The 26,347-nt window shown below is 38.4% G+C and overlaps 1 protein-coding gene across 1 annotated transcript in view; it reads left to right on the top strand.

Annotated features, from left to right (window-relative positions):
- The window catches only part of COL5A2 (collagen type V alpha 2 chain), a 211,045-nt gene that overhangs the window by 114,822 nt on the left and 69,876 nt on the right, over window positions 1-26,347 (top strand). The window contains exons 7-11 of the mRNA XM_089670000.1: window positions 20,435-20,533; window positions 21,608-21,688; window positions 22,612-22,656; window positions 23,685-23,738; window positions 24,974-25,027. Of these exons, the coding sequence (XP_089526126.1) occupies window positions 20,435-20,533; window positions 21,608-21,688; window positions 22,612-22,656; window positions 23,685-23,738; window positions 24,974-25,027 (333 nt within the window). The remainder of the gene's footprint in view (window positions 1-20,434; window positions 20,534-21,607; window positions 21,689-22,611; window positions 22,657-23,684; window positions 23,739-24,973; window positions 25,028-26,347) is intronic.

The raw sequence follows: 26,347 nt of genomic DNA on the forward strand, positions 1-26,347 counted from the left end.
AAACAGCCTTTTTACACAATGCAGAGGATTACCCCTTAGGCTAATCAGTCAGTAAAATCAGGCCCCATGTACATGGGACACTTCCAATTGATGGAAACTGACTGCTGGAAAACGTAGGTTAAAAAACATCTGTTTAGCTGCGTTTGCATACCGTTTATGCGTGTTTATGTGCGTTTGTGTTTGGAAGCGTTTTTTAAAGATAACCTCAGGAGACCTTCCAAAATGTCCAGAATGCACTGAAAAATAGTAAAAAAATTAACTATTTCAGACACTTTGAGAGAAATATAGAGAGCAGAAGCAGAGAGAGCGGTATTTGTTGAGATTAGCTGTCTTTTTTTTGTGGTGTTTGGATGTGTTCCAGCTCATTTCTGTGCAGAAATTATTGCAGAGTGTCTAACATATTTTTTTTCATGGAAAACCTCAAAGTATGGTGTACCACGTCCATTTGAGTACCAGGAAATGCTTTGCATGCATTTTTCATGATGAAAAAAGGCTCTGGACATCATCTGGAAATGAAAGAGTTAAAAAAAAATTTCAAACGCAAACGCCTATAAACGCGGTTACCCGCGTTTACACGCATCTACAAATGCTTTACGTTTGAAGCACTGATAAAATCTATTGCTGAACGCAAGTTTTCTGTGTTCAAAAAAAGTCTGTATACTCAACTGCTTGTAAACGACTATGTGTACATGGACACATAGGAAGACATTAGGGAGAGTTCAGGGGCTGCTGCACAAACTGTTGAACAGCTCCTGAACGTCAGTTTATCAACTGCAGTGTACATGAGCCCTCAGTCTATATATTCAGTGAAGCATGCTTGTTATAGTCACTGTGGAATCTAAAGGGTTAATCCTTCTTACTAAAATAATTGCACTTTCGTGTTCTGTGTACTGTGGAGACCATGTATAGAGAATCCTGGGTTTAGTAACACTTTAAGCCCTGATGAAGGGGGAGTGCCCCCCAAAATATAATGGGTTTATTCTGCTATGAATCCATTTTATCAGTAAATTACCTTGGACTCTTGGATGATTATTTGGTGCTGCTATTGGATTGTACGTGTGTGTAATCTCAGCTCTGGATACTTTCCTTTTCTCTTGAGGTTGGTCCCTGTTTTGTGGAGAGCTGCTGAACCAGAGCCAGTGTGCCCAGTGACAGTTTCTGAATCAGACTCCAGCTCCCTGTTTGTTCTTGTGTCCGGACTAGTATGGCTTATTTACTAAGGCAAGGCCTCATGCACATAGGGATTCGGCCTATACAGTGTAAACTCCCAGGGAGCAATGCACAGCTCGCTGGCAGCAGCCTGTCAGAATCAATGACGGCCTAAAATATGCAATGGCTGTTGGTGGCTGAATGCTGTTCCCAGCGGTACTCACATTTAGGCCATACGCATTTAGGAATGTATAACCTGAACGTGGAATTCCTGTTTATTTTCCTCAACCCCATCAGTGCTGTCGGAAAAATAAAAATGCTGAGAAATAAATGTGTGTTATAGTGCGCAGTGCAATGATGTATCACAATGCTTGATCTTTTTCTTTTTTTTTTAACTTTAAAAATGACATTCATTCAACTCTATTTGTGGAAGTATATTGGGATGCATTTCTGCACATCGTAATGCACTGCACTGTGATAAAATCATTTTATTGCAGCACACATTAAAGCTAAATTCACCTTTTCTAAATTCCAGCTCCCCTATGTACTAATATACTGTGCCATTAATGTATTACATTTTGGCGTGTTGCGCTTTGCAAGTTTCTTTACTGTGCGTTTTGCTGCTTTTGACGCTCATTTTTTCACACAGAAAAATGTGTGATTGCTTCCGCTTTTGGGGTGCCATTAAGAATTAATGGCACTGAAAGCATGACTAATTCATTTTAGGTGTATAAAGGGGGTCATACACTATACAATCTTTGTAATATTTCCTTTATATTTACCAAAACTATGGAATAGGAGGACCCACCTATGTATCCATTCACTCTGTATCCAATCGGGCAGGCTCTTGCACTACATCAGGGGTGTCCAACCCTTGGCGCCAGAGAGTTTAGCATGTGGCCAGGCCCATCTGGAGGGACGCCGGGGATGCCATGCAAACACAGCAGCTGTGGCAGCCTACATTGAAGAGCCAGGCAAATGCACGCCTGGAGGGATGCCAGGAATGCCATGCAAACATAGTTGATGGGTGCAGGGTGTGTGCTAATGAGGTCCACTGGGGAACTTCTTCCTGTTTCTTACTGTTTTTCATGTCCTAAATCTACATACCAGGAAGTGGTGAACTTTCTATGGTACGCACCAGAGGTTGAGGTAATGCCTTGTCCGAATAAACATAGACAGCTTTTTTTTTCTGCAGCAGAGGCACATTAGTGGTGTATTGGTACATAGGGAAACTGGATTTAAGGAAAAAAATGTGGAAATATGCTTTATAACAAAAAAACAAACAAGAAGTGCCCACAAATCTAGTAGAGTGCGCCTTAATAGGAACGGGTGGAACCCGGCCCTTTTAACCATAAACATGTGTGGCCTTACACTGTCCATCCAGGATTATAAAAATGAATCGGTCTTCCTGAAAAAGCGATGGCTGAGAGATTATCAAAGATTAAATCCCATCTAGGCAATAGAGGGAAATTTCCTTTCGATGAACTGCAGCTAGATAGGGATGGGCTTGATGTTCGAATTGAACGTAAGTTCGACTCGAACACAGGCCATTCGTGTGTTCACCGAATGCTCTCTCACAGTGCATTGTGATTGGCCAAAGCAATGCACACAGGTCAGGTGCAATGCTTTGGCCAATCACTGCACAATTGTGTGGAGCTAGCAGTGAAGTCACCGCTAGCTCCACACAATTGTTTGTGGCGAGTGCTCGGCAGGTGCGAATGGGTCTGCGGGCGGTGGGTTTTTATTTATTTCGGCAAGTTGGTGGCGGCGTGACAACGCTGGACACCATGATTGACAATGGATTGCAAAGATGGAACCATTTTTTGGGCTTTGGACTTATCAAAAATGGTTTTGTTTTTTGCTCAATAAGGAGTTTTTCAAAAGTCTGGTATCTTAATTTTTTACTGAATTTAACCCTTTAGTGAATGGGTAGGGATACAAGTATCCCTTACTCATTCACAAGGGGGGAAGCATCAGGGTGCCCACCTATTTAAATGGGTACCCTGATGCTAATGAGTTCCCCTGCCTACAGACCCCCACAACCACCAGTCCAGGGTTGTGGGGAAGAGGCAATTGTCCTTATGCCGAAAGGACGTAGCCTGGTAAGCCGCAGGGAGAGGGGGTGCTCGTTCATCCCCCCCTTTTCTGCCCCACCAGGCCTGTGCTCTGATCAAGGGTGTGGTAGGAATTTAGGGGGACCCCACGCTTTCTCCCCATTTTTTGGGGATGGAGTTACCCTTAAAAGTCCTACCGGGCCTAAAGGGGCCTTTGAATTTTTTACTGTGGGGTCCCTCCTAACCTTCTTAGTAGACCTAAAAGGTCCGGTACGGATTAGGGGGGGATCCCAAAATGTTTTGTTTTTTAAAAAAATGTAAAAAAAAAAAAAAGTCAGTCATGCTGCAGCAGGTTCTATACATTGTACGGATGTGCAACTTTGCAGGTAGTTTAGGGTACCCCCCAGGCATGATATTTAAAGGAATATTTTTTTTTTCTTTAAGCAATGAAAAATGACTGCCCCTTTTTGACATTTTTTTTCACTGATTCATGTCCCTCAGGGTAGTACCCAAGCCCTCATACCCCTTTGATGACCAATAACTTGCATATAAGCCTTGGCACTTTTGAATTTGAAAGTTCGAGTTCCATTGACCTGCAGGGAGTTTGACGTTAGCTGTCGAACATTCATTAGGTTCGGCTGTCCGATTGCGAACTTAACACGGGCGTGTTTGGCCCATCACTAGAGCTAGATAGAGGGACAGAAGAACAATGTTCTCGCTGAGATGAAAGGCAGAACTACCTTAGACAAAAAGAAACAGCTGGACCTCAAGACCACCCTATGTCTATGCAAAAGCAGAAACAGTTCTTGCAGGTAAGGCCCTCTAGTTCAAATATTAGCTTCAAAGAGCTGATGGCTACAAGAAACACAATTTGTAGGTGAGAGAAATGTCCCTAATGGGTTCAAATGCAGTCTTTGACGTGCAGAACCCAGATTCAGATCCTATGGAGTCACAAGGAACAAACAGAGGAAACTATATGGGAAACTTTCAAATCAAAGAAAGAAAGGCAAACAAAAGGAGCAGAAACTTGTTCTTTGAAAATGCTGAGAACCAAAAGTTAAACTAGACCCAACTGTAGGAAGGAGAGGATTCATCTCAAGGAATAAAAACTCCTAGGGTAGAAGCCCAGAAAATTGCACCAAGTAAAGTATGTCTTCCAAATGCAATAATAGACCTTATGGGAAGCAGTCTTCCTAGATATTAGTATCATAGAAATCAGAGATTCAGAAATGCCCCTATCTCACAAAACAGATCAGCAACCATTCCATTAAACCTTTGGTTACCAGAGCTATTTTTGCATTTTTTTTGCACACATTTTAGGAATAAAAATTAGTTAAAACCCCAAACATTTTATATTTTCTGAAAGAAAAGCCAGTGTAGAATAGTAATAACCTATACCACTTAAAGCACCGCTAAAGGTACTCTGGTAAATTTGGTGTCTCACAGCAATATAAGGGTGCAGGCTGTCTTATGCTTAATCCAGAAAGTAGTAAAGTATGAGGTGATGAGAGATACCGCAAACCACTAGCTGAACAGGTGATGAGAAATGTGAACGGCCTCAGCCATGAGCTCCTCTCCGTCTCTGATGCATTTCTCCCCACCCATTTTAGGTATAAAGATTAGTTAAAACCCCAAACATTTTATATTTTCTGAAAGAAAAGCCCGTGTAGAATAGTAATAACCTATGCCACTCAAGGTACTCTGGTAAATTTGGTGTCTCACAGTAATATAAGGGTAAAGGCTGTTTTATGCTTAATCTAGAAAGTAGTAAAGTATGAGGTGATGAGAGATGCCGCAAACCACTAACTCAACAGGTGAGCCCTGCTTCTGATGCATTTCTCCCCACCCATTGGGGGCTTAATCATAGAGATGATTAAGCCCCCGATGGGTGGGGTGAAATGCATCAGAGCGGGGCTCTGGAGTAGCCCATGGCTGAAGCCATTTACATTTATCTTCACCTGTTGAGCTAGTGGTGTGCAGCGTCTCCCATCTCCTCATACTTCACTGCTCCTTATAGAATAGTAGTTGCAATATTACCCATTTTTTTTGTAAAATATATAAAGGGGGTTGAATCGAATAAATAAATACCAAACATGTAAAATTGCATGAACCGGTAACAAACTTTGGTACCCAGTCCATAGATGACAACTTGCAATCACTGTTTTTGCATATAGGCACACCTGATGCAAGACTGTAGGTATGTATGTGAGCCTTTTTTTTTATTTTATTGCTATCACATAGAGGCTAAAATGCCATAATGGACATGATAAGTCTGCTTTAACTCAGTGTCAGTGCTTACTATTTTCTTTTATTCTCGATCTCCCTTGACCTGTGGAGAAGTTAATCTGTGTGCTGTAATGCAATGAGTGGTGCTTACCAGTGGAAATTGACTTCTGTAACCTAAAAACTATTTCCAGGATGGATGCTGTTATGCTAATGGAATACATTTTTCATACGATTCACGAATCAAACCTCTGTTTTGATCCTAAGTGGGACCCATGATTCCTGTATCGTCTTTCTTCTGTAGAATTATATTCTCTTGGATTCTGTGGCTGTTTTTTCCATTTTTGGATTTGGATTGTGCCATGTAAGCTCTATATGCCTGTGCACATTTTGCCTTTTGGATGCTTCAAGATTTAGGCTCTAGCTTCAATGTGATTTGAAAGTGCCTTATGTTGTGATTTCTTTTTGGGATATAATTTTTTGCCTTCTAATTATTATTGTTATTATTATACAGGATTTATATAGCTCCAACAGTTTGCGCAGTGCTTTACAAAATGAAGGTAGACCTTACAGTTACAATACAATTCGGTACAAGAGGAAACAGAGGGCCCTGCTCGTTAATTCTTTAGTTTTGTTCTCTGGTACTGTGTATATCTATAAGATATGTTAATACTGGATTGACGCTATTTCTGCTAATCTTTTTTGACTATGTCTGATGTCTCTGGTTTTTGTATCTTTTTTTTGTTCTATTTGCAATAAGAGTTTGTAAAAAAAAAAAAGATCTCCCATCTTCATTGACAATCAATGAAAAGGGTTATTTTTTTTTTTTACTATTTACCAGTTTAAGGGGACGCTTCTGCACTGACCACTAGATGTAAGAGTGGACACTAACTATGCCTCATTACTTATTACTTATTACACTAAAGTATAGTGAGCTGTAGGTATAATCCTTTTTTGCAAGGGTTTCCTGGGAACCTGAAAACTATTTCAATGGTTTCTCAGAGGTAACAAAATTTGAGAAAGGCTGCACTAAACAATGTATACTCTGTTCTGTGGCTTAAAGTAATTTTAAACGTACATATTCAGTGGTTAAGATGGTTAATAGCCATTGAAACCTTAAAAGTTCAGTAACCTTGAGTTCAATAAAGCTTGCATTCCCAACCAATGGGAAGGAGAGAACAGGTAATAGTGCTGCATCAATGCACATATTGTACAGTTTATTTTACTCTGAAAATATTGTACTGTTTTTAGTAATTGTTAACTAGGTTAAGTGTGTAAGTAAATCCCCTCCAAACTCTGTAAGACTACTTACAATTACACAGCTAGAGGATTCTTCAACAAAAGAAGTAGTTTAATCTGAAATATACATTTATTAATAGGGTTTCATAATATATACAAATTATATACCAATCAGTATTTACTACATAATGTACTGTATAAGTACTAGAGATGTGCACAGCAGAAAAATGAGTTTAGCTCCAGTTTCATTTGTTAAGTAAATCAATCAGTTTCATCATATATGTTTTGTTAGATTGATTTATTTCAGAATGATTTGTTATCTTGGGAGAGTATATCTTCCTTGACTGCGCTGTAGCAGAATGACGGCTACAGCGCAGTTGTCCAATTCTGGGAGGGTGTCATATGACGTCCTCCCAGAACATGCTCCCCACGCACCACCCCCCAGCACTGCACACCTATTGCTCTCTGTGATTGCTGTGTTTTTTGGACACAGCTGATCACATGACATGGTAAAGGGCCAATCACAGCTGCCTTTTACCATGTGATCAGCTGTACCCATCACAGCTGATCACCATGTAAATACACTTGCTGGTTATTGGCAGTACTGGTACAGTGTGAGGAAAGTACTGCCGATAACCGGCAACTGTGAAAGGAGACATCTACACTGATAATCAGGGTGCTGATTATCAGTGCACTGATTATCAGTGAAGTACCAAAAGTGCCCATCAGTGCTGCCAATCTGTGCCTGTCAGTGTTGCCAATCTGTTCCCGTCAGTGCCGCCAGTCAGTGCCACCTATCAGTGCTGTCAGTCAATGCCACCAGTCAGTGTCACCTATCAGTACTGCCAGTCAGTGTTGCCTATCAGTGCTGTTAGTGCCTCCAGTCAGTGCCTCTTATCAGTGCCCATAGTGCTGCCTATCAGTGCCCATCAGTGCCCATCAGTGCTGCATAACGGTTCAGCCTCATCAGTGCCTCCTTATCAATGCCTACCAGTGCCACCTCATCAGTGCAGCCTATCAGTGCCCATCAGTGCCTATCAGTGTAGCTTTTTTCCCCAAATTCTTGGTATTTTTTCATTTGTTTAACAAAAAATAAAACACCCAGTGGTGATTAAATACCACCAAAAGAAAGCTCTATTTGTATGAAAAAAATGCTAAAAATGTCATATGGGTACAGTGTTGCAAGACAGCGCAATTGTCAATCAAAGTACAACAGTGCTGAAACCTGAAAATTGGCTTGGGAAAGAAGGGGGTAAAAGTGCCCAGTAGGCAAGTGGTTAAGTATAATTAGGTTCTTGTTATTTCAATAGCTTGGCTATATTCATTTTAACGTAATGAATTAATACGTATTCATTTGTTGTGTGATTAAGTTGAATTAATTCCCCATTCCAAACTGACTTTGTTTGTTGGGCTGCAAACATACAAATGAAACAAATGGTCTCTCAAGTTCAACCTCAACACCAAGAAAATCTTATTAGAACATTCACACTACGCTCAATAGAATAAAAATGAATGGCTTCAAATCAATTCGGATAATTTGGTATGTTATTTTGGATCCTTCAAACATTAACAAAAGACCCAAATTATCCCATCACATCACCCAAATTAAACAAATGAATACAAATGAATTTGTTGTTTTTGTTATAATTTATTCTGGATTCATTCAAATTCATTACTATTGTGATTCAGAAATTTGGACACATCTGAATCTCAAAATAACGCAAATTTTGTTTGAGTTCGATTCATAACAAAACGAACTGCACAAATGTAATAAGTTACATATTTACAAATTGCACACAAAACCATATTTACAATACAATGTACAGTACAATCTTCTAATTGCCACAAGCGCCAAGTCACATTAGTGTACAGCTGAAAACGAAAATGCCCCCCTGGGAAAACAATCTTATATACACAAATCAGCGCACAACTGTCCTTCAATCAGCACAAAGTTCTTCATATATATTAATTAAATAACTTGTGAACCACTACCTAAATTAAACAAGGTTCGTCAGCACCAAACACGTACTCAAACAATGTGTGTGAAACATAAACCAATTTAAATAATAGTGCCGTGCTCCTAAATTGCTAATAAAACATGTATCAAAAAAATGTATATCATAAATTTATGATATAAAATATAAATATACATAATCTCTATCGGTGTGATTATTATTAATAAACGTCCATTGTGATAATGTGATATACATCCAATAAAAAAGTGATCAAACAAAAAAAACAGTCTCTAGTGATGAAAGTGACAAATCCAAGATGTGAAATCACAATTCCCGGTGACTTCTTATTATAATTTCTCTATACGCGCTCACCTCATATAAAGCCTTCTGAAAGGCTGAACCAGCTTTTGTTCCTCAAATGGAACTATAAAACATGTATTGCACCATAGCAGTAGTGGTGAATATCTCCCAATTGCTGTTCCAACGTGGCTCTCCTCTCCTCTCAATAACACTGCAGGGATCTCTGACTCAATCTCCTCTTTAGAGTATTCTTCAGTATAAAAAAGACATAGACATAGTGCCTTATCTTCTAAATATAATAAACCTTTAATATGTGCCCATATGCACTCACATATAGTGTAAAATAACAAGCGTTTTTTTAAAACCATCCACGATCAGTAACAGCCAGCGTGTCCGCCGTACACTGAATGTACTTGCCGTCCTCGTGTGCCTGGTGACGTCGTAGCCCCTCCCCTACGCGTTACGCTGCAGCTTCATCAGGGGGATTTGATTAGGAGCGCGGCACTAAAGTTCTTCATATATTCTCACCAGATTCTTCCCATTAAGCATTGTATATCATACATGTATATCATACAATCTCCTCTGTCTCCTCTTCTTTATCATCTACTCCACTGCTCCAACTCTCCAAAAAACAAAATAAACTGATATAATGTAGTAAGTTCTGATAAACGTTATACCATGATAGATCCGTGTGCTCAGTACACAAAGCCAAAACGTATTCAGACTACATAAACCACTCCATGATTGGTATCACCCACTAGCCACACTAATTACCCTTACCCTCACAAGGTGAATTATGTGCATGTAATCTAGATATCACTCTTCATCAATATATCTTAAACTCTTAATTGAAGTATACAGTGCACCATCCACCTCCAGTGTTCAAACCAATATATGCGCTCGTCGCTTTAGGCATGCACCTTACCCTGCATACATCAATATGTGCCTTTAAGTTCTTAATAAAATCTTCACTTTCTCCTCTCCTTAATGGTTCTTCATATACTCCCGATCAGGGGCGGACTGAGCATTGGAGCACTCGGGCACTGCCCGAGGGCCCAGGGTCAGTAGGGGGCCCCATGAGATGCCCCTGGTACCTTTAATTGGCTTTTTCATAGGCTTTTTTGGGTGTGGGTGACCACACAGGGGCCCCATGATCCCCTATTGCCCGGGGGCCCCATGAGTTGTCAGTCCGCCCCTGTTCCCGATCACCATACAGTTTCAAATATACAAGCCCATATACGTAAAATGACATGTTTATTGTTAAAATTGTGCTTATATGGATAAAGAATACAAACTACCCATTCCAAAATGGATGGCTTCCGCGGCACTTGCGGTTATGTCTGACGTCACTTCCTCTGACGCGTTTCATCATCAAATTGCCTTCCTCTTAGGCAGTAAAAAGGTTTTACTGCCTATGAGGAAGTCAATTTGATCATCATCGTCAGATGTAACCGATATCAGACGAAACCGGAAGTGCCACGGTGGCCATTTTGGAATAGGTCGTTTGTATTCTTTATCCATGTAAGTGCAATCTGTCATTTTACGTATACTGCTGCACTATGGGCTTGTCCGGACACTTTCACCCCTTTTAAGTCCAGGCCAATTTTCAGCTTTCAGTGCTATCACACTTTGAATGGCAATTGCACAGTCATGCAACACTGTACCCCTATGAAATTTTTAGCATTTTTTTGAAACAGATAAAACTATTTTGGTGGTATTTATTCACCACTGAGATTTTTATTTTTTTGCTATATAAATGAAAAAGCCCAACAATTGTGAAAAAAAAATGTTTTTCTTATAACATTTTGCAAATAAACAATCTTTCTTCATAAATCTTGGCCACAATATATTCATCTATCTTTTTAGTAAAAAAAAAAAAACAAAAAACACAAATTAGTTTATAACCAAAAATTATAATTTTTCAAAAATGTTTTACATTTTTATTTTATTTTTATCACTGATTGGCCAATCAGTGATCACATGAATCGGGACCTCACATAGAGGTCCTGTACAGCGATCTGTGTTCTGCTGTGTCTGGAGGACACAGCAGGCACTGATCGCAGTGCCTTGCGCTCCCTGGAAGTGCGCACAGGCAATGGATGCGGGGGGACGTTTAGAAACGTCCATCGGCAGCGCTCCCTTCCGGCCGTTTATCGGCAATGGGCCGGGCCGGAAGAGGTTAAAGGCAAATATCAATGTATGCAAGGCAAGGTGGATGCCTAAAGGGTTAGGGAAGAACACATATAATGGTTGTATGATATACAACACATGCTTAATAGGAAGAATCTGGTGTGAATATATGAAGAACTTTGTGCTAATTGAAGGACAGATGTGTGCCGATTTGTGTATACAAGACTGTACAGTACAAGTATTATTAATATTATTATACAGGATTTATATAGCGCCAACAGTTTGCTCAGAGCTTTACAAGTATGGAGATAGTTTACCTCTCAGCTTCAGGTCTGGCCATGCTGAATGTTCTTGTGTCCCAGGATATAGACAATGCACAGCTTGGCAACAATTCATTATATCCCCCTCTCCTTTCTGCACAGTGGCTAATATAATGCTCCCTAATTGGTCACTACCCCTAGAAAAAGTATACAAGGAACGGTCTGATTGGAGGATTTAAAAAAGGCTGCTGTTTAAAAACCATATTCGATGTGATAAGGAAAAACAATAGCTTGTTTTTTAAAGTAGAAAAATATTTATAATAACACCAACTGGGAAGCTAGAAGTATAATAGAGAAACACACTCAATGGTTTAGATATATTCCCACCTAACTAAACTATATTCTGTTGATTGAGAGTTCACATATGTAACAGTAAATAACCTGGAACTGACATCTCCAGTATCACAAGGATGGAAATATAATAAGAAGTCCATCTGTGAAATAGTGAGGGTTGGTAATAAAACTGGAGAGTGCAAAATCTGGTGCAGCTTTTCATAGAAAACCAATCAGTTTCCAGGTTTTATTGCCAAAGCTTAATTGAACAACCTACGGTTATAAGCTGATTGGCTACCATGCTGGGCTGCACCAGATTCTGAGTGCTCCAGTTTTAGTAAATCTATCCCTATCTGTCCATAGGACGGATACTAAACAGTCTGGTAATGGATGCACACTTGCTTCTTTGAATTATTACTTTCCAACCTACAGTCAATATCTCATAGCTGGTGCAGACAAGCAGTACAAGGTTAGACAATCCAGCATGATAATTCTCTATAAATAGAGCATATTAGGGTTGATTTACTAAAACTGGAGAGTGCAAAATCTGGTGCAGCTCTGCATAGAAACCAATCAGCTGCCAAGTTTTTTTTGGTCAAAGCCTATCCAAGCTGAAGTTAAAAACTGCACCAGGTTTTGCACTCTTCAGTTTTAGTAAATCAACCCCATAGTATTTAGCTTCACATTAACCCATTGCTATTTGATATGTATATGTTACTATAAATCAGTCTATCCCTGGAGGTGATTTTTTCTTGAGGGCAAAAACTAACAAAAAAAAAAACACTTTTTCTGTTCAATTGTGAAGTGGTAAAGGCTAATCTCCCTGGGGAATATAAACAGTATTGTCTTAATTTAATTTGCTTATCTGTGCACGCAGGGAAATATAATAAAGATATACAGTATGTACCTTTGGCACAAAATTAAGGAGAATTTTTGAGTGCTTATAGACCCCTTCATTCTTTGTTCTATAAACTATTGCTTGACAGAGTATGAGTAGAGGACAAGAAATTGGGGTTCAACTGTGGTTTCTGGACAGAGAGGAAAACATAATATTAAAGAAGTTAAGGTGCGTGTGTGTATATACATATATATATATATATATATATATATATATACACAGTATCTCACAGAAGTGTGTACACCCCTCACATTTTTGTTCATGTGACAACACTGAGGAAATGCAAGTGTACAATCCAAACGCACACGTTCCTGCATTAAAAATGGCTGTGTGTTTAAGTGGGTGCTGCAGCGACCGTTGGCTGGAACCGAACAGAATCAACAAAGGAGAATGTCAGCAGCAACCACACCATCGGTGTGCTGGTGACATTCTCTCCCCCCCAACACTGAGGAAATGACACTTTGCTACAATGTAAAGTAGTGAGTGTACAGGTTGTATAACAGTGTAAATTTGCTGTCCCCTCAAAATAACTCAACACACAGCCATTAATGTCTAAACCGCTGGCAACAAAAGTGAGTACACCCCTAAGTGAAAATGTCTAAATTGGGCCCAATTAGCCATTTTCCCTCCCTGGTGTCATGTGACTCGTTAGTGTTACAAGGTCTCAGGTGTGAATGGGGAGCAGGTGTGTTAAATTTGGTGTTATCGCTCTCACTCTCTCATACTGGTCACTGGAAGTTCAACATGGCACCTCATGGCAAAGAACTCTCTGAGGATCTGAAAAAAAGAATTGTTGCTCTACATAAAGATGGCCTAAGCTATAAGAAGATTGCCAAGACCCTGAAACTGAGCTGCAGCACGGTGGCCAAGACCATACAGCGGTTTAACAGGACAGGTTCCACTCAGAACAGGCCTCGCCATGATCGACCAAAGAAGTTGAGTGCACGTGCTCAGCATCATATCCAGAGGTTGTCTTTGGGAAAAGTCACGCATTGTGCTGGGAGTGTCATGGTCTGGGTGTGCATGAGTGCTGCCGGCACTGGGGAGCTAAAGTTCATTGAGGGAACCATGAATGCTAACATGTACTGTGACATACTGAAGCAGAGCATGATCCCCTCCCTTCGAAAACTGGGCCACAGGGCAGTATTCCAACATGATAACGACCCCAAACACACCTCCAAGACGACCACTGCCTTGCTAAAGAAGCTGAGGGTAAAGGTGATGAACTGGCCAAGCATGTCTCCAGACCTAAACTCTATTGAGCATCAGTGGGGCATCCTCAAACGGAAGGTGTAGGAACGCATAGTCTCTAACATCCACCAGCTCCATGATGTCGTCATGGAGGAATGGGAGAGGAGTCCAGTGGCAACCTGTGAAGCTCTGGTGAACTCCATGCCCAAGAGGATTAAGGCAGTGCTGGAAAATAATGGTGGCCATGCAAAATATTGACAATTTGGGCCCAATTTGGACATTTTCACTTAGGGGTGTACTCACTTCTGTTGCCAGCGGTTTAGACATTAATAGCTGTGTGTTGAGTTATTTTGAGGGGAACGCAAATTTCCACTGTTGTACAAGCTGTACACTCACTACTTTACATTGTAGCAAAGTGTCATTTCTTCAGTGTTGTCACATGAAAAGATATAATAAAATATTTACAAAAATGTGAGGGGTGTACTCACTTCTCACTTGTGAGTGTATGTAAACAGTGTTTGCATTATGCATGTGAGGTATCATTGCAAAAATTAGAGAGAGCAATAATTCTAGCACCATGCATCCTGTTTAACTCTCAACTGGTAACCTGTAAATGCTTTTAAAGCGTTTCCCATGGAGATTTTTAAATACAGTAGTTTGTCGCCATTTCACAAGCATCCCCAATTTTAGAGCATGACATTTTAGGTATCTATTTGCTCAACATAATAACATCTTTTATTTTTTGCCAGACAATTGGGTATTATATTGTGTTTCTGTGTATTCAAATTCATTAAAGTGTCTTTTTTTCTAAAGAAATTGCATTTGAAAAAACGCTGTGCAAATACTGTGTAATATAAAAAATTGCACCCACCATTTTATTCTCTTGGGCTTCTGTTTAAAAAAACATATAATGTTTGTGAGTTCTAAGTAATTTTCTATTGAAAAACACAGATTTTTAAATGTAAGCAAAAAGCGTCAGAACTGGGCTGGTCTTAAAGTAGTTAACCAGTTGCCGCCCGGCCTATAGCCAGATGGGCAAACACCTCGTCCCTTCAGGTGGACGCCATATGGCGTCCTTTTCGCAGTGTGCATTGCGCATGCCCGCAGAGCCACGCTGCGGTGCGATCTGTCACCGGCTGTGTACCTCGGACATGGCCGATGACAGATCTGTGCACCAGCCCCGTTGCCAGTACCATGTGACCTGCTGTGACCAATCACAACAGTTCACATGACAGTTGTATACAATGGATGTCTTCCTTTCATGCCATCCATTGTATACAAGTGTGTCTAGCTGTGAATGGTCACAGCGATCACATGTACAGGCTGGGCCAATCACAGCCCAGCTGTGTCATGTGATTAGCTGTGGCCAAATCACAGCTAATCAAAAAAAACCCCTGAATGAATCGATTTCATTCAGGTAAATGCTTGCTTATAGCAAAGTAATTCTTTGCTATAAGCAAATTGTGTAAAAAAAAAAAAATACTGATCACTTTCCCTAAGTAGTATAATGTTACTATGGTAACATTATACTACTTTGGTCATAGTGAAATATGAAAAAAAATCTTAAAAAAAGAAAAAATGTAATAAAAAATAATAAAAAAATAAAATAAATTATCAATTTTTTTTTTTGTACTGTCACCAGTCAGTGTCCCTGATCACCACCATGCCAGTTATATGTTGATGCTGTATTGCACTGGTGACAGTATGTAAAAAAAAAAGTAGTGAAACATTTTTTTTTAATTTCTTCATTTTCCGAAAAATTATGACAAAAAAATACAACTTCAAAAAACTCGCCATACCTCTTATGAAATACGTTGGACTGTCTACTTTGCAAAAAGGGGTCATTTGGGGGATATCTGTACTGTTCTGACATTCTCTGACCTCAAGAAATTCGATTGGCTGTCAGTACTTCAGAATCAATCAATTTTCAGATATATCCCATATTTTGTGAACTCTATAACTTTCCTACAGACTAAATCAAAAATACTAATTTGGGTTATTTTCACCAAAGACATGTAGCAGAATACATCTTGGGCTAAATTTATGATGAATAATTATTTATTTGCAAACTTTTATAACAGAAACAAAGAAAAACGTGTTTTTTTTCAAACTTTTCTGTCTTTTTTTGTTAATTTAGTAAAAAGTAAAAACCCTAGTGGTGATTAAAAACCACCAAATGAAAGCTCTAGTTGTGTGAAGAAAACGATAACATTTTAGTTTGGGTACAGTGTTGCATGTTCGCGCAATTGTCATTCAAAGTGTGAGAATGCTGAAACTTGAAAATTGGCCTTTGCAGGAAGGGGGTAAAAGTGCCCTGTATGGAAGTGGTTAAAGTATGGGCCAGGTTTGGGCTGGTGCCACCCATTTATGTATTATATATAAGTATAAATAAGAGTACATTAATAATAGATAGATAGATAGATAGATAGATAGATAGATAGATAGATGATAGATAGATAATGGATAGATAGATAGATAGATAGATAGATAGATAGATAGATAGATAGATAGATAGATGATAGATTAGCATATAAACAGCATACAGGCACAACTATAGAATAAGTGATTACAGCAGGTTTTATCTATTTGCATTTGCTTCCGATCAACACTGGATGTCAGTGCAGCTTCACAGAATTACTGAATGTTTATGAGCCCTTGGAAGAATATTTGACAGAAATAGTTTGAAGACACTTTGATGCTATGACTGAAATCTATTTTCCTCTCTTTACTGTCATACGTCATTTTCAGAGTAATGTTTTTCAATCGGTATATTACAGGAAAACTAATCAAAAGAATTGCAACATTAGGAACCTAATTATTGATAATTTTTTTTTAATACAGTAGTTTTAAAGGATTTTTATTTTTGTTTTATTATAAAAATGAAGCACCAGAAATGGTTTCACTTTTGTTGCACTATTTGGTGTGGCGTTTTAATATGGGCCAATGAGCTGTGGGCAGGGAATTCCCTGTCTCACAGCTGAGGTATGCAAAGAGGCAGGGATGCTTTGGCCATGTTAGGTCAACATACCATGTGTCCTAATTAGGTCAATAATGTAATGAGCATCACTGCAGGAAAAAGCTCTTTTGAACTAGAGGGAATATGTGGTGTTCATACGTCTGGACTGTAAAGGTTACTGTTTCCAGTTGCTACATGTATAATACTTTCTATGCTTTGTAAAGGTTAGTGCCTGTTCCTGTTATTTTGTGTCAGAGCCCACCCTTTTTTTAGGACAAAAGTATATACTCTAAAAATACAATATATTCATTAGACAATTGTTTGGAACCAGGCCTGGACTGGGATAAAAATAGGCATTTTAGACTGAGCAGGCCCTTCCCTCAGAGCCCAGTGGCAGAATGCCACCGCAAGTACAACCTTTGTGACACTGGTAGTTCTGTCACTGTTGTCAGTAGTTTTTAATTTTTTTATATTTTTTACCATTTTATTGTATTTTGGTGAGATATCAGGGTTCTAAACAGACCCCTGACATCTCACTTTTGAGACAGAGAAAGGAGAGCGAGGACACAGCCCCCAATCTCCATCTCTGCAACTTCAGCAGCACAGAATGAATGGACAGGAATAGTTCCGTATAGAGCTTACCATTCATTCACAAACTGAAGCATAGTATACACAGTTTACTATGCTTCAGCTATGAATGGACAAAGTCAGATCACTGACTGTCCATTCACACAAGGAAGGGGCTGGTAAATTACGAGGCACGAGGGACCAGGAGAGAGAACAGGGGCCTGGGGGCAGCAGATAGAAGATGGATAGGAGAGGCAGCATATACAGGAATTGATCTGTCTGTTTCTCTTCTTCAGCAGCTGAATGCCTGCAGGAGAGAGAGGAGGAGAATTGGGCATTCAGCATTGGCAGAAGAGAAATGGACGGATCAGTTTCACTATAGGCTGCCCCGCTGTCTAGGTGGCCCTGGCCTACTGGGAAAATGCCAGTGTGGCCTATGGCCAGTCCGAGCCTGTTTGAAACTATAAAACCCTTAAACATTTTTTGTTTTTGCTAGCATAATAAAAGGAACATCATCATGAAGTACAAGAAAAAAATGTAGTTAATAAGTAAATAGTTACAGTAGTTTCCTACTAGATTGGCTAGCTACCTAGTGGTGTCATGGCATTTGACCTCTTGGCAGGTAGGGACATGACCTCAAACTAACAGGAGGAGAGTTCAAAACGAATCTTAATATTATTTTACTGAAAGGGTGATTGATGCTTGGAACAGACTTCCAGCAGAGGTAGTGAGCTAGTCAACATTAAGCGGCTACAAACATGCTTGGGAAAAACACAGATCTATACTCAGACAAAAAAAAACACAAACAAAAAAATACGTATAAATAAAAAAAGGGCTCACTTGGTGAACCACTTGTTTTTTTTTTTTTGCTGTCACTTTTCTTTGTTTCTATGTTAATAAGGTATGTTAAAAAGGTAATCAGGTCCCAGTGAACAATAATAACATCAAAACAAACAAATAAAGAACAATAAATAAGTATGGAAGCATACATATAAATTACATAAAATAACATTGAAAGTATTAAGAAAAAATTGCATAAATTGCAGTATTTTCAATCTCAATCAAATTTTCAGTGCCCAGAAAGAAATACTGATATATAACAGCAATAACTGAGCACCAGGTAAATAGTTGTTCTTCAGCCTAGCTGTTCTAGCCCTAATGCTGTATAATCTTCTACCTGGAGGGATGAGGTCAACAATCAATAAGCAGGATCGGAAGAGTCCCTCATAATATTAAGGGTCATATTTCTACACCAGATGTTGTAAATATTATTGAAGATTGACAGATTGCTCCTATTTGTCCCCTGGGAAGACTTTACCGCCTGCTGCAGTGCCTGTTTATCCACAGCAGGCCAATTTCCATACCATACAGTAATGCAAGAAGTAAGAAAGCTCTCCACCACAAACCTATAAAATGAAATGAGTACTGAAGTACCAAGCCCAGAACACTTCAATCTTCTCAAAAAGTAGGGTCGTTGATAGGCCTTCTCCAATATGCTGCACAAATATTTGAAGCAAATATTTGAAGCAAGGGACCATCTCAACATCTTCACCACTGGTGTAGAGAGAATAGGGAGCAGTGATAATCTTCCTAAAGCCCATAATCATTTCCTTTCTCTTTATATAAATGAAGGGATTGTTAAGTTTCAACAGATTTCCAGGTTCTACATGTCCTGCCTTTACATGGACACTTCATAATCTTCAAAATATGACGGATCAGCTACATAGCTGAGCATTCGTAGTTCAACAGAACATAGCGTGTATGGAAGACTATGAAACATTGTGAACTCTAATAGACTGGGTGGTTATCACTATCCATCTGCACAAAATTGAGCTTATTTCAAGTAGTGTCAGTTTATCTATCAAATGTGTGGACATGAAGGACTTTACATCATCTCTTGTGTGTAGAGTATATCACTACAACTAGTACTGTTACTACCTACCCTATCCAGAAACCTTGGATGTATGCAGAGTTTGACTCTCTACTGGAAGGCTGTGAATCCACATTCAGGTCTGGCAATGAATTTGAACTCAATATAGCAAGGAGAAGCCCCATTGTGGGTAAAAGGAGGGCCAAGGATAACTATGCTCATAAAGTTCAGAGTCATTTTTCCACCAGCGACCCAAGGAACATGTGTAGGGGCATTAAAATAATCACAGTATACATCACCACTTATAAAGAATGTCTGAGAGATCCTTCTCTTCCTAAATTCTGTAGAAACTTTTTATGCACCTTTAGGTGATTAATGCATTTGCAGCATAAACGATTAATAAAATATATGTCTGTATACAGTATATAAAAGTAAGATATGCAGATATATTCTGTTTTAAGAAGGATCTATGGCACTTTGTATTTTCATAACAAAAAGCTCCCAGTTAGATTTGGGTTTGGAGATTCAATTCCTCGCCTAGGTGAAGGTTGTTATATGTGAAGCCTGCTGGCTGAATTTGAGATCCATTTTCACTAAGTTGTGGTATAAGCCAGGACTTCCTCATCTCTGCTCCACTGTGTCATTGCTAATGGTTGCTGATGTCCAAAGCTAGATTAAGGCTAGGTTCACACTTTTGTGGGTGGTTATAGATGCCGGACAGCTTGCAAATCACACCTGTTCCGTGCACCTACAACTACCCCCAACCAAACTGCACTGCTATTTTGCAGATGTGCAGGGCTGCTCTTTTGAAGAAAGTTTTTGGATGCGGAGAATCACATAGCACAAAAGCACCATGCAATTTCCCTTAGGCTGTGTTTTAAAAGAGGTACAGGGACCTTTTTCCTGCATTTCATGCAGGTTTAGCAGTCCTTTAAAGTGAATGAGCTGCTGTGTCTGCACAAGTGCGGGTGGCACAGAACGCAGGTGTGAACCTAACATAAATGTGCAGAGATTCCATCAGTGTTGGGCAAGCAATATACAACATATTGATAAATACATATAGACATGAGTTACTGTTTCTTCTCAGAAAGGATATTTTACAGTGTTTCTTATAAGTAGATATGCTTGGTAAACTCTTTATTTCTCCAGTAAAAAATATTCATTGTGAGGGTCTAACAAAATTTGGCAAAATTGTGTCAACATTTGAAAAGTCAGGTTGCAAGTGAGGAAATAGCTTTTTCAGGTACTTGAATATTTCTGGAATTCTATACTGGCCTCTATATTAAATGTTGCATTTTGTTCCCCATAGGGTGCTCGGGGTCCTGCTGGAATTGATGGAGAACCTGGTATCCCTGGACAGCCTGGAGACCCTGGACCGCCTGGACACCCCTCCATTCCAGGGAGTCATGTAGGTGAACATGAAACATTATTACAATTTTCATTGTTCATAAAAAGGATATAGCTACAAAGTAATACAAAAGAAATATAAAGACATATTTGAAACATTTTCAGGAAATTGATGTGTGATGCTGGCAGTTGAGTTTTCCATAGTTATATGTTAACCAAGCTGTCCAGCAAAAGTGACTAGGGGTGTGGAGATACTGCAGAACTGCCAGGTTTTCAGCATCCCTGCCAGGGATCTTTTCATTGTCACTTTTACTGGACAGCTTGGTCTGCATACTGTATATATGTGGAGATTAATATAATTTAAAGCACAATGTAATAAATATAATAAATTAGCATGCTGAATATTATAATTAAAGAATATGTAAACTGGAGAACCAAATTATGATATATTGCAACTCACCAGTCCTTATATGCGGTGACTACATTCATTTTTTGCAGGCTAACTACAATCTCTGCAAGTACAGTATCTATGTCATTTCCTGTGCATTGAACATACATCACAAACAATGTTATCAGTTTTCAAAGATATCTTCTGTGAACTACAATTCATCCCTTCCCTAAGTAAAGAAGATGGAGAGAGGAGGAGGTGTTTGTAGTGCAGATGAGAAGAGCAGCTTAGGGTGACAACACGGCAACTCCATAGATACAAATTAGTAAATGAGTGATGTTCCTTTAGATAGAGTTAGCAGAAAGTATGTTTTGTGATATTGATTTCTTCTTACTTCAATTCTAATATACTGTATGTACAATATTTGTTTGTGCTTTATTTCTTAATCTCTTCCATTTTCCATTGCCTTAACAACTATCTACAGCTTTTTATGTAATTAAATGGCTCTCTAGTATTCACCTTTGTTAACAGATTAGCTTGTGTTGTGGATATTGGATATTGATATGTTGGCTACTGTTCAAGCTCCAATCTAGTTGATTTAACATGGTCACTTGTAAATTCTCCATACCACCAATTTTTTTTATTTTTTTTTTGGGGGGGGGGGTGTTATAATTCATGGCATTATAGTTTATTTGCTTGTTTTTTTTAAATGAATGTTTTAATAATGAATACATATTTTTTTAACAGCCACTTCAGGCCCAAATGCAAGGAGGCTTTGATGAAAAATCTGGACTTGGTTCCCAAGTAGGACTAATGCCGGGTTCATTGGTAAGATTAGCCTAATCAATGTTCCCAAACATATTTAATCAGGTGTCTTTATTTTATAACCTTCCCTTATGTACCAAAAAGAGAATGGGCGGATGGCTGGTCCCTTAGCAATATATACTGGTATGAACATTTTATGATATTTGAATCCCAAATAAAGTACAGCTACTGGTAATCCTTTTTAGGTTTCAGGAGTCTCTGGAAAAACCTATGACTGGAGTGCATAAACAGATGTTTTATCACATCCTGTGTTCCCAGTGATATTTACCACCTACAGACATGGGACATCTTCCTTTGTTGTGGTCTGCATAGCAGAGTGCAGTGACTAGCCCCTGGTAGCCATGATCTAATACAGATTTTAGTAATTTTTTCATTATATACTAAAAAGGACCTTAGTTGTGAATCTTCAGACTTATAAAATGGTTTCTGTCCTGATTTCCATATAACAATTTACTGCCTTTCTTTTAAAGCCTACACAAGTATGCAATTTGCTGAAAACCATTTTCATCTGTTTTGTAACATTTTTCGAAGGTTAAAAATCTAACCATATAAAATAGACATGCTATGTCTGTCCATTTGTCCAACAGTCCACTTGTTCAATGCAATGACAAATAAATAATAGCATTTGAAAGACATTTAAAGTAAAACTCTCATGTTAAAAATTTACCAAATAAAAATACCAATTAATAATTACCAAAGTGAAGCCACAGTAATAATCAGGTCAAATAATTACTGTTTTAAGTGGACTACAGATGCATGTGCATGTTTTATATGCAGATAATTCTGCATCATATTCAGTTTTCTTGTAAACTATCTCATAACTGGGATTAGTCAAGTTGGGGTGAGCAAATTATGTTTTACTTTCTCTGGTATGACATTGATTTTTTTTTCAGAAAACATTTATGAACATTTTACTTTTGTTATAGGGACAACCTGGACCAAGAGGCCCACAGGGTTCACCTGGCAACCCGGTAAGAAATATGAGCTTAACTATTTATTGTTACATATGTTATTTTTAAATCTTATCTTTAATAAAGAAATATAGCACACTGCAAAAAAAGACCAATCCATTCAAACTATCCCATAGTATATAATACCAAAATAGAATAGCACATTCGTCGTATGCTTTGTGTATGTATTTGTCAATTAACATAGCTGATTTTGACATTATTTAAGTTTCTTACTCTTAATTATGAGATATTTAAGGATGCATAAGAAAAAAAAATAAGGTCTGTGAATATAACATGTTGTCCAGTGAAGTGTATGCTTAGCCAAATCCCTTTTTTTAGTTTTAGATAGAGTAGGGATAGGTTAGAACACCTTTGAGTTTGGAGCAGAGATAGATTTTACCTCACTTTCTGTCAATGGTTTTACCATACATTAAGTGAGAGACAGAGACACATGATTTTGTGTCTGTGTTGGACAAGAAGTGAGGGGACATTTCTCAAACAGAGACAAAGTGGTTTATTTACTAAGCTGGAGAGTGCAAAACCAGGCTCACTTCTGCATAGAAACCAATCTGCTTCCAGGTTTTATTGCCAGAGCTTAACTGAACAAGCTGAGGTTAGAAGCTGTTTGGCTATCATGCACAGCTGCACCAGATTCTGAGTGCAATTTAAACAAGTTATATGTGACCCATATAAAGGTGTATCCAATGTGTGCTCTAGCATTTACCTGTAGCCAATATATGCCACTGAAAAACACCCATTAATCTATCTACTTTTATAAACCCTAAATACACACAAAATAACAAGACATGTTGCCAAACTACTTCAAAGGGGATCCGTCAAACCCACAGGTTACAAAATATACTACAAATTCTATTAATTCTCTCAATATGCTGCATCCAGTTATCTCCTCCTGTCATCTCTGTACTTGTGGCAAGCATTGGCATTGTGCATTGTAAAAGATGCAAAGTCTGGCTGAAGAAATTATTTAGTAATGTTGATCTCTTTTTATAAATAATATAACACTCAATTTGCATTAACCTATTTTCTAGGGTGGAATAGGTCCTCAAGGCCCTACTGGTGAATTAGGTGAACCAGGAGGTATGGTAAGTACTTGCATTCTACACATTCTGATGCTCTGACTTTTCCTTGACTTTCCTCAGCTTCATAATTGTTATTAGTCAGTGACTCAGAAAATAAACCTAGTAAATTGCATGACAACCAGGACAAGTTTCAGGAGATCAAAATTGGAACCCTCAATATTTCTGTGATGACAGATTTACTTTAAATGTTAAGTATTATTATGAAGGTTAATGGTATTCTTTAGGGGTTAGGCTGTGTAAGGTGTTTGCATGGGAAAGGGTTAAGTTAGGAATAGTTTAAGGTTCAAGACAGCTCAGAAAACTCTTATTAATTATGTCACTTGCAATTCATGTAATCATTTTATTGAAACAAATGTTCCAATAAAGAGCTGCTATATTTTTGGCTACAATAATTTTCTAAAAGAAAACTTTAAATGGTGAATATCATATGAACTAATGAAATTAGTTTGGCAACAAACATTCGTAGTGGTCTGTTTGGCCTTTAATACTGTAGCGTTCGTCAGCACAATACTATTTCACAAAGCGAAATTTTTTTAGATAAATTTCAAGCCTGTGAAACGTAGACTGAACATATGATGAAAAAATTACAGACGCAGAATTAAAACTGCATATGAAAATAAATGGAATCCTGGCAAAATATAAAAATGTATACATTTTGCACATTTATTTAAAAATAATATGCATTCAAAATAATTTAATATATTTTAAATGCAGCTAGTACCAGAATTGTATTTGGTGTCAGCCTTTTGTAAACCTCTGTACAGGGCTGAGACAGGGAGGGGCAGATCTAGGAGCCAATCAGGTGTTCTGTGTGCTGACAAGGTAAATTCTGACAATTGGAAAAAGCTGAATTTAGCAAAAAGTTGGGTTAATCAGTGGGCTGCTGCTGCCCAGACAGTCCAATAACAGGCTGGAGGCAGGGAAGTGACCAAGCTGTTTTCTCTGGTCAACAAACCTGTGCTTTCTGGTAGGACTTCTAACATATATCTAATGATTTATTGGATATACGATCTATGGCAAAAAGTGGTTCCATATCTACCTGTTTGCCAATCCAGCTTTTATATACTGTATGTTGTCTGCTGAACCTAGCTTTGAGTGAATAGCAGTTGAAGGTTTTAAAATGTAATTACAGTATTCCCAGCATCTATTTTATGGGTATGTCATTTTCTTTTTTAAAACTACCTTAAGTAGCTACAAAACAAAAATAATAATAAAATTAATATTGTTTCATTTTTTAGGGCTCATCTGGTCCACGTGGCCCTGAAGGTCCTATAGGAAAACCAGGTGAAGATGTAAGTTTCTTTAATAGATGCTTATATTAATAGTACCTTCGTAATGTGTTTTTTTAAATCTTCTTATAATTACACATGTTCTGTTCAAACATTTAGCTGCTGTAGTATGTACTGCACTCACTGACACAAGATTCATTTTCCTCAGAATGGAAAAGGAAACAGCAAAAACAATGAATGCAAAGCAAATTCATACTGGCACATCAGGAAACACATATCAACCAACAGTGTACCCATGCCCATAATTCTGGCACAGTTTTCTGCATCTATGTTAACAAAAGATAAATTATTCCAAAGATAATCAATATAAGATGCAGGGCAAACACAACACAATCCAAAATAAACACAATCAAAATGGCAAGCATGCACTTATACAAAGGTGGTGTTGGGCCAGGCTTCACTGGAATTGTATTATGCATGGTTCCCAAGGATTACTGCTGTAACAGAGGCTGCATTGTATACTTCTGCAGCTAAAATTCTCTACATGCATCTGATTAGAATAAATCATGTTAGGAGTATTTAGGTAAAAAAAACTGTGGCATTGTGTACTGCACATGTATCTCATCTTAAATACAATGTACATACAGAAATACAGAAGTTAGCATCAGGATGAGCATATTGTTCACCAGTGTAGATGTATCCTTTACAGACACGGACTAGATGCATAGGTATGGTATAAATGTGTACGGGTGTAACAATGATGCACCGTTAAGCATTTAATTTATTTCTACCCAAACACTACAGTAATATAGGATGCGAAAGTAACATTCTGACTTTCCGAGCTCTGAAAACGTATCTCAAAAAAACATTTTGGCTCTGTTCACCCTAAGCCCATCCACTGGATAGTGAATCTACAGTGGCTTCTGCTACAAGCAATACTTGCTATTTATTGTAAATAATTCTATTTTTGTCATACTACTGTCCTGATGGGAGATTGGAATTTGTAGAAACTACTGTAATCCCCCAACTCAACATGTCAGTTGTAAAAATAGATCTTTGGCCTGCCATTGGTGGACTTAACAATCTGATCATTTTTAATGTTGATAGACTATTTTAAAAATGTGTCTCGTTTTCTTATAGTTCTTAGATTTAGCCTCAGAATTAGGTTTTTAGTTGACATAGGGTTGTTCCATATTCAGTCATTCTTAGCTCTGCATCTAAAATTTCAAATAAGGCTTGGGTTGAGTAAACTGGAGAGAGAGAGAGAGAGAGAGAGTTTGCTGGAGAGAGAGAGATTGGTTGGCTCTGTTTAGAAAAAATTCCACCACTCCAGCGCTCAGACAGTAGTACATTCAATGGCATCACTGCAATGCTTCGACCGAT

This window comes from Staurois parvus, unplaced genomic scaffold (genome assembly GCF_062004578.1).
Source record: "Staurois parvus isolate SC_StPar_1 unplaced genomic scaffold, SC_StPar_1.0 ptg000011l, whole genome shotgun sequence".
NCBI lineage: Eukaryota > Metazoa > Chordata > Amphibia > Anura > Ranidae > Staurois > Staurois parvus.